This window comes from Ixodes scapularis, unplaced genomic scaffold (genome assembly GCF_016920785.2).
Source record: "Ixodes scapularis isolate PalLabHiFi unplaced genomic scaffold, ASM1692078v2 PGA_scaffold10__122_contigs__length_95168666, whole genome shotgun sequence".
NCBI classification, from domain to species: Eukaryota; Metazoa; Arthropoda; class Arachnida; order Ixodida; family Ixodidae; genus Ixodes; species Ixodes scapularis.
Genome location: NW_024609836.1, coordinates 84,033,233 through 84,049,747, shown reverse-complemented (window position 1 = coordinate 84,049,747; position 16,515 = coordinate 84,033,233). Strand labels below are relative to the sequence as shown.

The window sequence follows — 16,515 nt, the reverse complement described above, 5'->3', positions numbered from 1 at the left end:
TATAGGTACTCCGAAACCCGAGAGACGTAATTAAAATAGGGACACTGACTTGACGTAACATAAAAAACTATTTCATTAAACGAGATGCCTCTTATGCAGGAGGCATCTTCAGTAAGTACACAAGCCGAAGATGCCTCCCACAAAACATTTAATGAAATCGCTTTTTATGGTTGCGTCATCTCGGTGTCCTTATTTTAATTGGACGTCTAAAGATGCCAGTCGGGGTCGCAATTCGGGCACCCTACTCAGCGGTTTACCTGAGGCGGTTTGCATGCTTTCCGGACTGCAACAACAGACCCTTAAAAGTCCTAGCCAACACCTGTCCGCCATGGCTTGCTGACAGAGGTACTCCGAGCATGTACCGGACACGAGGGCTGCGTCAGCGTTGGCGAGGACTCTGATCCAATCATGCGCTTCGTGAGCAAGCAATGGTGACCGCCAATGTTGCTTGATGGAATTTTGAAAAGGGTCTATTTGTACCAACACGGGAAGACGCACTGGAGGCGACGCAGTCGATCGATGCATTTTATGTACAGGGTATTATTTACACGTCGAAGGGGGGTTGGCCGGTTAATACAGCTGTATCCGACTCTCCAGCTTCTTCTTGGTGTCTTGGGACTCCAGCTGTTCAGCCGTCAGCAGCGAGAGTCCCAGCTGGTCCTCCTGCACGAGAAATAGGCTTAACTAAAGCCACTAAATAAGCTACGTACGGAGTATCTGCACTCTCTTCCCCGATATTGTTGCGGGCGTCGCCATCTTGGTGCTCAGTGCAGAGCAGACGCAACTGCCGACTGTCATGATTCAGAAGTGTGACTTCCTCAGCATTAGATTCGGAGTTAGGAAGATCATGTAATATGCTTTGCTCCGTCGCAAACTGTTTAAACATTTGTGGAGGACGGAAAAGTGTTTCCCGTGATTTCAAATAAAGCCTCGGATAACTGGCAACCATGATTTTATGCACCAAGATGGGTAAGTGTCGTTACTCTGAAGTGTGGCTTACTTCGTGGCATTAGGCTAGACTTAAAGAGTACCGACCCCGACTTGCCCATGGGTGGCGCCATTTTGTTGCCTATTGCAGGGCAAGCACAGCTGGCAATAGGACAGGATTAGAGAATAAGACTTTCCAAGTTTTGGGTACGGTGAAAGGAAGTTCGGGTGACATCATTTCACTGATCATGTTGCTGACTTTTAACATTTCTGGGGGACAGAAAAACGTATCTGCGATTTGAGGTAAAGGGGATAGCTGGCAACAATGATTTTAAGCACCAAGATGGCTAAAGTGTCGTTGGTGTGATGGATAGCTTATTTAGTGCTTCTAGCCTTGACTACTCAGCTCTCTAGAAAGGTAGGTATTTAGGAAATATGCAATCTAATAGTAACTTTAGGGACTGAATAAAATGTGCATTAATAGCTGTACTGTACCACTCAAATATAAATTTTGAAATGAAAAATTGCTGCGAAATGCAAACTTCCCTTAGGATCGCCATGCTACTCCTCATAACTAAATAAAAAAACTGCTGTGCTAAATGTGCGATACAAAATTATTCACTAGATTTCGAAGATCTTGAACTCGGAGATATGGATAAAATTGTCGCGCAAGGTTGGGCTATACGTAATCAAATAAACAACCTCCAATATAGACAGGAACATTTTTAAATATTACTGTATATCAAAGATCACGCCAAATGCACTCGTTTTTAACCTCCAAGGATTCGAGACAAATCTAGCAACATGGTATGGTTGTACAATTTATAGAACAGTGTCTGCTCTCTTCTATGGGTGGCGCCATGTTTATTTATGCTGACAGCATGACACGGTAGGGGGGCAGCGCTTTTTGCAGGACTCCATTTTTTTTAGAAACCTTCTCATATACCGTAGTGCAAGAATGTCCGAAATGCAGAGTCGCGAAGCTCAAAGAACAACACTAAGCCAAAAGCATTGTAAAAAGCAAAAATATTGTTTCATGCACAGCCCCTCTCTTCATAAGAGCCTGCGCGTTTGAGATTATTATTTCTTATTTTTATCGCTGGGGGCTAGAACTTTGGACACTGGTCTATAGGAAGTGTATAGTAGACTCTTTAAGTTATAAACATAAAAATAAAACGTCGCGATGACACGGAATGTTGAAGTACACCAAACTGCATGTCCGCACTCGTGGACATTAGGTCCATGCTGAATGGTCTGCTTGAGTGTGGAACTGGTAACTACAATTTCTGTTGACCTCGATGCAGAGGAAAACGCCACATTGAACACCGGTGCCTCGTTTTCACGTTGCACAGGGCAGTGGCACTCGTATCACAGCATTGGGGAGGTAATCCTTCAATTGAAGATGAAGGGCATCTTTCTGGGGGCCTCATATGGAAGGACTTTTACTTTCTTCCTGGGTGGCACACTGTCCACATCTTCGCTCTCAGTTGGGTCGACTTGTTCCATCTTCTGCGCAATCAACATTTTCGCAACAGACACCTTGAGCTCCAGATACCGCATGATGTTTTTGTTTTCCAGTCCCATTCCTTGTCAGCTGCGTATTGGAGCCAACCATTCACGCAGGCCATGTCTGACGTGTAGCATGATGTGAAGGGTCCAGTGGTTTGTTCTAATTCTCTGGCTGTAGAAAGATAGCAACCGGTCAGCTAAGTCTACTCCCCCCATCTTCTCGTAGTGTTTGATGACTAACGGGCCTGTGACTATAACGTATTGTTTTCACCATAACAATGAGCTTCTTGTTAACCCATTTCGAGCAGGCCAGGTTATCATCCCACCACTTGAACTGCTCGCAAGTGCCTCGTGGCTTCTTCATCGGGTCCTTGTCGCTGGACTAAGTAGCCTCTTTGGGAACTCAGTTTTTCATTATTGTTCCGGTGGCAAAAACTTGTTTCTTTACAAGCTCATTCACCAGCGGAACCGAAGAAAACCATCGGTCAAAGTACAAGGTCGAGCACGGTGCCTTGGTTTCGCTCGGCTTCATTACCGAGTTGCCGGCCACGCCAAGGCCCACATCAAGGAACGCCTCTTTTCCCTCGTAGATCTCGAAGGCATAGATTAATCCATCTCTCCTTGCCGGTACAAAGCTCCTGAGCGTCCCAGAAACAGAATGATCTGTTCATCGATGCAAAAGCAGTTCACCCCATATTCGCGACTCCAGCAAAACGGACGCCGCCAAGCGGTAAAACCGGGAACCAGCCGGTCCAGGTCGCTCCGCGCCCCTCCGCGTCTCTGGTGGCTTTCGCGGAGACGTGTTGTCGGCGCGGTGGCGAACAATGTAATTTGACGAAGGTCCGAATATTTCTTAAGTTTGCCTGAGTGATCATTAGTATGGCGAAGCCTCAGTAGATTGTTTTCTTCTATTACGTGTTTGAAAGCCCGTTTACTCCACAGCACACGGTCGCGTGCTTTCGATTTCTTGGATGGGGAGGAATCACGAAAAAACTTTTTGATTTCTTGTCTGTCTCGAATCACATTCAAAGTGACGACTGCTTGGTAACTGATACTGGAGGGAACATCAATGTTGCAGTCAAGTGAATGGGAAGGTTCGATAGCTGCTTTTCTTGAGTTTGGTTGTGTTCGGTTAGCTTCAAGTTTGAGCCACCCACGCCGGTCGGCGCGTTGGCTATTCATCTTGGCTGCTTTTCGCCGAAAAAGCCTCTGGACCAAACTGAAGGAGTTGGGCTGATTTCGCAATTAATTGATTCAGGAAAACTTGCTCGCTGCAAATGATGAATGAGGAAATTATTTGCTTTTCAAAAGGAGGGAGACAAGTTTCGCAACGTTAGATGCTGTCACGGCATTTTGACCTATCGCGCCTCGAATATTTATATTACGAGGACGTCGAAGCCAGCAGCAATATACGTCTACATTGGTCAGGTTGACCGGCCACAAAATAATACTAATTTTTTCCGTTCAGGATTCGAAGCAAAGTTCAATGCAGAGAGGTTCTGCGTGGATCTTCAATGAAGACTTTCTTCAGATTGTCTCCGTGCTGCCGGCTATAGAACCATTTGGCTAAGTTTAAGTAGTATGTCTCCGTCTGTCAAATATACTTTTATTCAGCAGCTCACCTAATAGTTAGTCAACTAAGCTCGTATTTCAACCCGAAGGATATACTAATATCTACTAATATCGCTTTAGTGGAACCCCCCCCCCCCCCCCCCCCCCTTATAGTACGTAATATAATACATAACACGCTCGTCAAAATGACTTCTCGATTGCGACTAAAACCTGAATTGAAATACGAGTATCAGCTGCTTAGTGGGGCGCCGGCGGGTTAACATGGTCCTTGACTCAAGAAGCGGTTGCTTAATTTTCGTAATTTTCCTGCAGCCTGTGTTGTTGGCCGAGCAGACGACCGGAGCTGTTTCATAAACGCGGATACGCACAAAAGCTCGATTTCGCGGACAGATAAGTCGCATGGTCGAGGCGTGCGAGTTAGCTGAAAAGTTACTCTCTGTGGAACAATTCTATAGTCATCGCCGCTTTCCTTAGATGATCAAAACTGATTAGTATATTACCGGCTTTCCGGAGCCCATAGTTTCGGTTTTTAACGAAATCTCCGAAACAAAAGTTTGACACGAAAAGAACAAAAAAACACCGGCAAAACAAAACTATGCTTTGCAAGTTTATCTGCACCGGCTACACTTAACCGTCTCAGTTCAAATACCTATAAAATTGGGCATTAAACAAAAGAAAATCTGTTAAATTGAATGCGCCACCTGTTCAGGCGGCCCGGCCGAGCCGCCGCGACCTGGACTCAGCCGCCATGTTTGTTTGGTGGTGGCGCCCCCTATAGGTCGCTGGAGTCGCGAATAGAGCCAAGTAACCTTTTTGCACCACTTCGACGAAGGGAGCCACCCTCCAGAGCCTATCAGATTGTTTCCCATCATCCGTGATTTCGGTCTGTAGATGGCAACTCAAGTTAGCCCTTATTAGAGAGAACCGATCTCAAGTCGTGGTTTCAGTGATGATGTTTACGGCCAACCCAGTCTTCCAAAAAAATTTGGATTCTAGGGTATTCGATCGCACCCATGAGCATAGAGCAACCCAAGAAGCTCTTCACTTCTTGAGCTGTTATCTTGGCCGTGGTCCCCCTCTTTTCTAGTATTTGCCTGTTCCTTTCTTTCTGCAATGATTTCAAACATGTTTTCCAGAACGTAGTGCTCGAAATAGTAGACTGGCAAAAAGTCCCTTCTTTCTTCTGAAAAGACGCAACCCGTCTCTTCTGGCAGTACATCATCGTTCGAAGGCCTCGTTCGCTTCCACAGCACAAGTACAGTGTTCGAGAAGGGGGAGTTGTGGCAAAAGCGAGGAAAGTGCCAATGGGAAGCGCTGTGCCAAATAAAGCAAACGGCCGCATGTGACGCTGCAGTCGACAACTGGAGGAGAAAACGGCTGCATTGGTTGTTCCTCTTGCGTCAGCAGTTATTGGGTGCTCTTGACTGATGCCTCTTGTCCAAAGGATTGGATATGTATTTTATGTTACCTTTAGGCTGCATCTCTTAGTACAGAAGTACAAAAGCGTGAAGCGGCAAAAACCTGATGCTCGGTCGATCCACATAGCTTCTTCACCCAGTTTCAGCAATTTCCACTTTTGTGATTATGTCTTGCCGTTTTGTGCTGTGTAACTAATTGTATTATTTCCCTAAATGCTTCCAGGTGATTTTTTTTATTGTGTTTTCTTTTGCGTATCATAATTGAGTATGCCTGACGTAATGCTTTTCTCGCTTGGGTATAAAGTGGATGCAGCTTTGAGTGTACATGTTTTCAAGCTAGATATTTTTAATGTGAATGCATTAACTGGTCCCATGGAGCAGAGCCGGCAGCGTTTAACCGCAAGCAACGTGAGGAGCAGGCAGCAAGAAATTCCCGTGAGCCGGCAATGTCCGCGTAACCGCCGCAACCACGAGAAACGTGAAAGAAAGTTCCAGCAAAACTGCTACCTAAATAGCCACTGGCTAAGACAGGTGCGCATAGTTCCAAAGAACGCCTACCCACGGAGAAGGCGCGCTCTGCCGCCGCTCTCATGTCAGGCGTTGCCAGAGTAAGTTTTCTAAGTTGAAATAAGTGTTATTTGTAATCTAAGTAAAAAAAAAAAAATCAGTAATGTCGAGACCAGTTATAACAAAGTCCGTTATAACGGAACAGTGGCTACAGCGAAGCGATCACAATTTCCCATTCCCTTCTGCACTTTTTCACTTTTTCACCGTGGATGTAACAAAAATATTGTCAAAATTAAAAAAAAAAAAAGAAAAATTGGAATGTTTAATAAGTCTCGGACTGCCCAACTTTGCTGCCGCGGCCAACGTGCACCTGGCAGTAGTGACCATAGGACTGCACGCCGGTACGTTGCCCACCCAGATCGAAATGGGCAGAGGAGGGGATTGAGCCCAGGCACCCTGGGTTCTGCAGCTCCAGTGTTGTACACTAAGTACGAACCAGAGTACAGAAAGGGCTCGACCGATCAGAGCACGCTTACCCGCGTGAAGGGCTGCGCCATCTGCTTGAGGAAGCGCCTCACCACCTGCATGGCCTCCTCAATGCTCAAGTTGCACAGGGAGTCCTTCAGGTACTCCTGGATCCAGCGGGGAAGCTTGGAGCGCTTGTCCCACCGAGCAAAGCGCTGCACATGGTCACGGGGTCCGAGCTTTTAACACTACATTGGTGTGCACTGCACGTTGTTACAGCTTTTGGGAATCGAAACTACAGGAACTATTAGAGCAATCTCCATGCTCTAAGCATGCCTGCCCTGCTTGCGTCCCAATGGCCTAGTTCTTTATTTTGCCAATCATTGCTCTTCTGGGAGTTCCTGCGAATTCTCGCAATTATTGTGTTTTCGATTAGAACCTTCCTGAACACAGCATAGATATAGAAGCAGATGTAATGCGCTGTTTCGAGTCGGCCACCTTTTCGTCGCAGATGCTGGGTGCGCAGTACCTTCTTGGTTTCAATTCAAGGTACGAGTTTACCTCAATAAACAACTGCTTTCAGTTTTAACTCCATATGCACGTTTTATTTATTACAAAAGCTTGCCACATCTTTTATATTAAAAAAAATATTTTGGGTTTAGCTTTTGACTCAAAGTTAATACCAGTAAGAAAAAACAATGTATGCTGGATCTGTATGGGGTGCAATTAGTGCAAGAACAAGTAAAAAAACGTTTCACAAATAACTGCCCTTCTACACTTAACGCTAATCAGTGTAAAGGGGTAATAATGCCTGCCACGGGAAAAACGTACGGCAACAACGTACGGCAACCTGTTCGACTGCTCACTTTGTCGGCAAAGATCATAATGCCGTAGTCCGTCTTCCCCCTCAGGGCCCTTCCGACGCACTGCGCGGCGTGCCTCATCGCGTCGAAGGTGAGGAAGTCATTCTCTCGAATCTGGTACTGGTCCCGCAGGTACTCCAGTCGAGCCTGCAACAAACAGAACTGGATGTAGCCGCTTCGTCCGTGACAGTCTCGTCGAACGTGGTTCAAAGCCCGTTGCATTGGGGATGCGTCTACTGCATGCCGTCCACACTGGAAGGGACACATATTTTCATAACGGTGCATTGCCCTCGAAATAAAGGGAGGAAAGAACGCCTCATGAGACAAGTGAAATAACAACCCCACTTATCTTCACAAAAGACAGAACCCTATTTTAGTTACACCCAGTGGCAAATTCAGAGGGGGGGTTCCAGATATCCTAACCCCGCCTTGAATTTCACATGTGTAAAATTTTAGGGGTTTTCTAAAACATCCGATATGCTCACCCTTCTCTGTGAAAAGAACTGCACCAGCCCCTGGTTATACTTCTATTCTTAATTCTTGAAATACTTTAGTTTTATACCTTTTCGACCTTGAGGAACCCCCATTTGCCTTGGATGACAGCTGAAGTGTACCTGTTCCGGTCTTGGCATTCATTCAGTGAAGCAGTGCAGAAGCTTAGACCTTGTAAACAATAATGCATATGCTGAGGAGTGTTTGGGAGTTGCGTATCAATACGTTACTCAGGCCTGCTAAAATAGTGCTTCACATGCGTTTCACTTAGGGGAGGAGCAGTTGAATAGATTTGGCAACCCATGCTTTACACACCATTCTCAATGTGGTTTCCGGTTATGTTGCAAGCTTAGCTTCGTTTGGTACCAGTGCCTTCAGCCTCTTTTGAAGGCTTACAGCGAGAGAAATGTTCCATCCACACTAATATAGATGTGCACCCACCCTGAGGATTCTGCTTTGCGTGTAGACAAAAGGGATGCCAAACATGAGCACGGCTCTCCCAAGGTGGTGATCTGAAAGCCAACGAAGAGGAAATGTAATCCCAAATGCCCCGAGAGACGTAAAGAAGGCTCGCAAGAGTTTTGACTAGCATCTTGCAGCAACAACAGCTTGAAAACCAATCAAAATGCACACAAACACTCCCTTATACATCAATGTGTACAGCATATTCCCAACTAAACAAGAACACTTAAAAGAAAAGAGAATAAAGGATTGCGCGATAAATTGCATTCCGAAGCCTCCTGCCAAAACCTTGCTCTCTAAGAAATCGCTTGTGGCCCCTTTTGAAACATTATCACATACAATATGTGGAATTAAGTTCACAGTGGAGAAGATAAACATTTAATGAAGGGAACTAATAATCAGACGAACGGAATTTGACCGGCAATTGTTTCTTCCAACCTCCCAGCAGTCAATATGTATCCAGGAGCGGAATACTACAGTTTTTCTGCAACAAGCGTAAAATGTTTTAAGAAGACTCTAGACTTTGGCAAGATGAGGAGAATGAAGCTGGCATGCAGCCAATGGAGCTATGATAACCTGACTTAGTAACTGGATTATAACAACTCAAATCACAAATAAGAAAAAGAACAAAAAAAGTTGTTTACAACTCCGTGTAACGCCAGATTTGAGCACAGCTCTTGAGGAGGAGGATGGAAGGGTACTGAGGGATAGGATGGAAGGGTAGTGAGGGATAGGATGGAAGGGTACTGAGGGATAGGATGGAAGGGTACTGAGGGATAGGTGACTCCCTGAGGTCACGTGACCTCAGGGGGAATCACGTGACATCAGGGGGATCACATGACCTCAGGGGGATCATGTGACCTCAGGAAGGGTCACGTAACCTGAGGGGGATGACGTGACCTCAGGGGAGTCACGTGACCCTGGGGGAGAGATCACGTGACCTCGAGGGGGGGGGTCATGTGACATTGGGGGGTTCATGTGACCTTGCGGTTACGCCGATGGCGACGCCGCTCAAGCCGGAAACGGGCCCCAGAGAGCTGCGCTCTAAAAGAAAAGAAAGAAAAGAACTTGCCGAAATCAACCCCTTCAGAGACTTTGCCCCTGGCAACTGAGAGCAGAACGGCTCCTCTCCCGTTTTCGCAGGCCTGTAAAAGAAAAAAATTAAGTTTGCTGAATTTCTTAGATGCCACTCCAGTGATAGATGCTTCCCTGAAATTATTAACAGTGGTCCCAAAGATAACATCGCAGGAGTCGGCGTGTCATGCTGTCGGACGTTGCGACCCTGGCAGTAGGTCGTAGAAGTCCCGGCAAAAAGTATCAGTGAATGCGAGTGTCGCCGTCGTCGCGGCGTCTTAACTCCCGGCTGCCAAAGCTTCCGTGGACAGCCAAGCTGGAGAGCAACCTGCAGCAGGACAGGCGTCCAACACGTCTATCATCACTGCTCCGACACTGCCAGGATCGCGGGACGGCGACAGCATGACGCGTCTACAACGTCATTGGGTGGAAATCAAGGAAGAGCTTTTGAGAATGCGGCAAACGAACCAGTTGGAGACGCGTTTCAGGCAACGCGGTGGCGGTGGTGGCTAGCTCACCTTGATGTAGTTTACGAGTGCTAGGGAGGTCTCTGCGGCATCCTGGGTCTCGATGAAGAGCAGCTTGCGTCTCTGGATTTGGTCGATGACCCCCTGCTCGTACCAGGAGGCCACCACCCCTTCCAGGTACATGTACGAGGTGAAGAAGCAGACGACGCCGTCCGGCACCGAGCTGGCCACCTCCACCAGGAGTGTGCCGTAGTTGCGCACCACCGCTATGTCGTCCCGCGTCTCAAACTTGGATGTCATGGCCACCTGGTCGTTGCCCTTGCTCACAATCTGCGGAAAGGGCATCTATTGTTGATACGACATCGATCCGGGTGCCATTTGAAATCGCCCCTAACCGAGCACTGAGTTTAGAAAAAGCCTGGTTCCAGTTTCGATCAAAACATACATCCCAGATCAATAAAAGAAACAAATCCAATGTCTATGCAATGTAGAAACGAGGGGCGATCAAAACGTTCCGAGACGGATTTTATAGCCTCAAGAGAGAGAAGGCAGTATGGTGATGCGCGCGCAGCAGTTGAAGATAGAAACCTTCCCGTGTCATTATGAAAAAGGGCGTCATTCTAAAAACGTTTGAAGCTACGCTACTCTATTTTTTGTGACCATGTGCATGAGCACAATGGCAAGTTTACCATAGATTGCAAACCAGAGTAAGAGCGAACATCAATTCTGCATCAAACTCGGCAAATCTACTAATACAAAGCCTTTGAAATGATTCAGCCATTTTATGTCAAAAAGCAGCAAATTGTGCAAAGCTTTTTGAGTGGTACTCACACTTCAAGAATGGCGGAACATCGCTGGAAGACGAAGAAAGGTAGGGCGACCTTCTCCGACCTTTCCTTGTCTTTCAGGGACATTCCGCCATTCTTGAAGCACGAGTGCCACTCAAAACACTTTGTGCAATTCACTGCTTTTTGACATAAGCCTTTTAAAACTTATCAAAGGTCTCCGTATTAGATTTTCTGACTTTGACACAAAACTGACGTCCGCTCTTGCTCTAGTTTGCAGTCTATCGTGAAATCACCATTTCGCTCGTGCATGTGATCACAAAAGTTCGTATAGCGCAGCTCCAAATGTTCAGAGAACAACACCCTTTAGCATAATGACATAGGAAGGTCCCTGCCTTCGACTGCTGGGTGCAGCTCACTGTGCTGCCCTCTCTTTTTGTGCTACAAAATCGTTATCGGAACTTTCTGATCGCGCCTCTTACAATGATGATACAATGAGGATACAACATCGAAGCAATGTGGATCCAAAGTTGAGGACCAGTAGATGCTTCAAATCATGCTCGAGCTTTTCGACTGATAATACATGCATCCTCGTATGCGCAGCCAAGGCGTAGCAAAAAGCAACTAGGGCATGTTGGAGGCAGAGCATCTACAGGCCTTCTAACCTGTCACCGACTATACGGGTCGAAAATTAGAGAAAAAAACAACCACATCTCCACTTGGTGAATGATGTTGATTGGGGCAAAACTCTGGTGGTGCTTGTCTGCGTAGACGCTGAGCCGCAGCATGCCAAGCCTTTTTCATCCATGTCACGTTGCGGTCAAATGCTCAAATGCGTGTATAACCACGTTCCATACCACACATTCTCTTTCTGACATGGATGAAAACGAACGAAAGGCTCGGCATGCTGCGGCTCACTGTCTACGCAGACAAGCACCACCAGAGCTTCGCCCCAATCAACATCATTCACCACGTGGAGATGTGTTTTATTTTTTTTTGCCCTACACGAGCACCCGACGCCGGACGGACATACGGACATGGCTAGCCCCTAAGGAGCCTCGCCCCTAAAAGCCGGCCTTGGCTCTATTCAATGTTCGAACGCGTCCAAGGAGTGAGTGGAGACAAAGGCAGCAAGCTTTGCGTCTACCCACTAACCATTCTAATCGCAGCTTGGTGTTCCAATGTCCCCACGCGCTCTCATTTTATTCCTCTTCCCGAGTTTCTACCCATATAGGTGCTGCTCTTAATAGTCCTTATCCAGGAATCGGGTGTTAAAACGTTCCAACGTCTATAGAAAAGCACATCCAACGTCAAAACAATATTGATACAATGTCGACACACTGTCAATACAACGTGGACCCAAGTGCTGTTAGGAAATGTCCCCATCCAAGCATGCAGTTCACATAAAGAAGAAAACCGAGTTCAAAGTCGATCGAGGAACGCATCCTACGTCGTTACAATTGGGATGCAACTTCAATCCATTGCTGATCCAGGTGCTATTCGCACTGAACTCATTCTCACACATTCCTGGTGTTACGAGCTTTGAATTAGCAAGGTCTAAAAGAAAAGGAGCATAATGACTCCGCCCCAACACGAGGTATGGCAAATCATTACGTCGCGTCGAAGCAAAAACTGGGCCACGGTGCAGTCTCACCATGGGGCAGATGCTGGGCCTGGCAAGGGTGATGGTGAACGACGCTGAGATGACCGGCCGGAAGTCCAAGATCTTGGGGTACATGTCCACCGGAGACAGGGTCTGCAGGACCACACACCTTGGCACTTATTAATATTAATATTTTTTTGCACGGTGGTTTGTACATAATGGGGAGTTTTATACTAATAGCGTAAAGAAAGGCCTCGTGTACGCAAAGAATAGTGTCGTCGCCACTGTACATGTGCCAAACGCTAACTGCGGTTTGGGGTTTGCGTGCACTATTTTTTGGATATTGCGTGCTTGCGCAAAGAATCTTTGTGCTCCTCCAAGAAGGACTCATGATGAGAAGTTGGCTAAAGCCAATACGAGCACAGTTAAAAAAATGGCGGCTCCCAGGACCGCGGTTGCGGCCGCTCTGGCGTCCTCGTAAGCGCGATGTCGGCGGCATCCTCGCGACTGTGATTTTCAACACAGGACAATATTTCCCTCGGTTTGGAATACCCAGTAAGGTTGGCAACGGTTGCCCGCAACTTGATTCTTGCAGTGCGCGAACATTTCTCGGCGAAGGTACGGAATGCAAAGGAACGTCATTACACGAGACCTCTTTTGCCTATGCAACGCGAGTGGACAAGACCGGTCCCTCTCCCTTTGCATTTTCATATTTCAACAAATATGAGAATGCAATATGAGAATGTTACTCTGGATCGAAAAATCTTATTTCGTTTCTCAAGTTACAGCATTTCGTAAGGGAAATAAAAATTGTGACTGTATCTTGGTGATGTTCCTATCGCGAGATGCTTGGGCTTTTGTGTCGCAGTGAAGAAATGCTAGTCTAAAACTCTCTCGCGTAATGTGCACTAATGCAAGTGCTAAGTTTGGCACTAGGATTTGCTAAAATTGCGTATGTTATTCTAAAACTTCCTAATGTTTAGATGGCGCAGATAAGGGTAGGAGCGCTCGTACGCGAGACCACAGCGTTCAGTATTATGCTCGATACATTGTCTGAGCACCTAATGAACAACAAAGAGAGAAAGAAAATCATGCGTGACAATACATCGCAGTTCAAAGTGCGCATCGGGAATGCCACTCTTTCAATTATTGTTTTACAGCCCTTAATGCTGTAAACTTGCATAACCCTCGGGGAATTTTATTGGAATACAAGTGAGCAGAGCATTTCCTCAAACATTGCCTATAATCTATGTAAACTTTACAAATAGCAAAGGATTTTTTGTGTTTGAGGTGCTTTTGTTGGCTTACTGCATCTAAAATCGCCAGCAAAACAGTATCGTTATAACAAACGTGTAAAAATGAAAACTTAATGGCAAATTGCTAGGCCACTGTGTTGCATACGTGAAATTTTCTCCCATTGCAAACGTTTAGTGATACCCTGAGCTTCCAGACATCAGACGCCTACGTTCACGGCACTCTTCATCAGATAGTTTAATGCATACTATGTGTACACTTGGTACTTGTACCTATAGTCAGCGACAGGTTAAGAGTTCAGAGGAAGCTCTCCCCACCCCTTTCCGCTTTAGCAGAGCGAACGCTGGAAAGGAGGCAACCTCCTCTTCGCTTTGCTAAAAAAGAAAAAGGTGGGAGGAGTTTCTCCTGAGCTCTTAACCAGTCACTGACTATAGAATGAAGCAATACTGTCGAGCTCCTCTCCCTAAGCGTGCACAGCTGGTCGAGCTACTCCTCACCTACTCTTCTGGTCACATGACCTCCCCGTTAATCAAGCAACTTCGAGCACCTCATTCTTCCTCTCCCCTCCGTCAACCAATCAGTGCTGAGCCTTGCGGCCACGCTTTTATCTGAGCTTCAGAAACACCTAGCCAAAGAATGGTTCAAGTAAGCTGCCACGGTAAGCTGTTAATAGTAATGTCAGAAAAAGTGATTAAGTCAACCCTAGTTCGACATCTAACAAAAAAACTCCTGCCACGAAAGTATATTAAAAGCAGGAAGCATTGCTGGGCTTGGGCCCCTGACAGAACGGGGAACTCGGGGAAGAGTCTTCAACCCACCCCCGACGTGATGATGACCGACTGAAAGCGGTTGAACACGGGCTTGATGGCGATGGAGGCATCCATGCAAGACAGGTTCAGCACCGGATTGGGTACCCCCGGGGTTCGATCGTCGTAGGGCTCGACGATCAGCGTGAAGCCTGCAACCAAAGCAGCAAACTAAGCCAGGCAGGAACAACTGACTTAATTTGGGTGACTGTTCATGCAATCAGGATAGGGTTTGTCGACCGCTCACACTTCGTGACGTCGGAACGTTTTGCAATAAATTAGTTACTCCAAAAAATGTAACATAACTGAACCACAGTTGCAGTTACCACAACTTTGCTGCAACTTAGAAATATTAAATCATTAAAGCTGTAACTAAGAGACATTTTGCTAAAATGCCTGATCACCAAGGAGAATGGTGTAAGTGTACGTAGTTAGGTGTGCTGGTTACTGTAGCAAAAACTATTCTAAAGAAAAAAAAAAATTAAAACAAAAAAGGCACTTTCTGTGTGTGTTTGTCAATGCCTTATTTTGGTTAGTTACTCAGAATCTTAGTGCTGCAGTAGATATGAAATAAATTAGGTAGTTACTGAAAAAATGTAACTGAGCTACGGTTGCAGTCATCGAAATTTCATCGCAACTTAAGAAGCACTCAATCACCAAAGTTGTAGCTAATAGACCTTTTGCTAAATTGCCCAAGCACAAAAGAGCATGCCACGACTCTGGTTTCACGTGCTAGTGTCCGCAGCAGTAACTGTTCTAAAGCAAAAATCTAGAATAAATGACATTTCACATGTGCATATGGCAAAAGCCTTTTTTTGATTGCCTACTTACTCCAAATCTTTTATACAGAAAAGATGAGTGTGTGCAATGCATGTATACATACATTGTCAGCCTTCTCGTTGGTGCCTGGGTAATTTCACAAAAGATTTATTTCAGTAAGTTAAAGCATTTAGAAATAGCCACCGAAGAAGGTCCGCAGCATGTTTTCAAATCTCGATAGTTCCGCAGGTCGAAATGCTGTCCAATTTTCGAGGTACGACGGGCATGCCGCACGATGCGAGCAAAGAAAAGAGAGGCAGCCCACCCTTGGTGTACGTGCTGACGAGGGTGGCAAAGCTGCACAGCTTGATCACCGCGGAGAAGTTGGTAGGGTCGGCAATCTCCAGCGTCTTCACCATGCTGCGCATTCTTTCCGAGCAGAAGCGCAGGGGCTTGCGCTCTATGCATACCTGGAAGCACGGACAGCAAGAGTTAATCTCTGGGTGCCGCGCGGGCAAGACGCTCACTCAGGGATGATGACCACCCCACACCCCATGGGTAGACAAAACGCTCAACAAACTACACACTTTGAGAGAAAGCAAAAACTATTCTGTCATCAACACGGTCATGCTACAATGGTGCAGCCAGCATACCTGCATTAGACATTCCTTTTGTTATATTATAGCCACTGGGCTCGCTCGATTTACCAGCATTAGCCTTCACCGGTGTGGAAAAGTGCAGGGCAATGTACTTCCAGGTGTGTTTTGAGACAGGCTGCACTCGGAAATCGAATGTGGCAGAGTGTACAGAGTGCAGCTGGTGTGGGTGAATCAAACGCAGCAATTGACACAATTATAATGGCAGGAGAATCTTTCACTTGTCCCATTTCCAGCGCGGGCCTTTCCACCTTTAATGACACTTCGGCACCTCGTGAGGCTTGAGCGTGCAGCCACCGCCAAAGCACAGTGGAGGGCAACGAGCGCATGCTGGAAGCCGGGCTTCTAAAGACACCCTGCCGTTATCTTCCCGGTAGTGAGTACGGGCCACATGAAACCTTACGAATCTTTGGATTAACTCATCCATACTGGGAAGGATTAGAATATCTGCCGAGTTAAATCTATGTGGTGAGTGGGGCTTGCTAGAAATGGCATGTGCTGCACTAGAAAAAGAGTCTGAGCTCAAGGCCGCAGAGAGTGTGCGCGTGAATGGAGTGAAAAGAGGCAGGAATTGGCCACCTTGTGCAGGATGTCCCTGAGGAAAGCTGCGGGGCTCTCTTGAACAACGTGCTGCACCCGCAGCCGCATCTTGACGTACTCGAGCAGACGACGCAGGAAGGCCACGAAGTGCTCTGCCAGACGAATGTTGCCGGGAACGGCCTCTGCGGTACCACAGCACCGGACAGTGCCCTCACTTATTTCTAAGCGGTACTTGTGCGACCTCAAATGCTACATAAAAGTTCTGGCACAAAAAAAAACTGTAGGAAAGTAATTACATTCTACAGCCAGGTATTCACGTAGATATATGCTCATACGCATACACATATGCTCGTCGT

At 46.5% G+C, this 16,515-nt stretch overlaps 1 protein-coding gene across 1 annotated transcript in view; it reads right to left on the bottom strand.

Annotated features, from left to right (window-relative positions):
• Window positions 1-513: 513 nt before the first annotated feature.
• The window catches only part of LOC8023672 (general transcription and DNA repair factor IIH helicase subunit XPD), a 28,593-nt gene continuing 12,591 nt past the window's right edge, over window positions 514-16,515 (bottom strand). Inside the window, 12 exon segments of the mRNA XM_040207687.1 lie at window positions 514-663; window positions 6,470-6,613; window positions 7,265-7,408; window positions 8,195-8,265; window positions 9,288-9,360; window positions 9,808-10,086; window positions 12,196-12,297; window positions 14,217-14,356; window positions 15,289-15,353; window positions 15,355-15,433; window position 15,975; window positions 16,199-16,341. Of these exon segments, the coding sequence (XP_040063621.1) occupies window positions 571-663; window positions 6,470-6,613; window positions 7,265-7,408; window positions 8,195-8,265; window positions 9,288-9,360; window positions 9,808-10,086; window positions 12,196-12,297; window positions 14,217-14,356; window positions 15,289-15,353; window positions 15,355-15,433; window position 15,975; window positions 16,199-16,341 (1,334 nt within the window). The 3' untranslated portion in view covers window positions 514-570.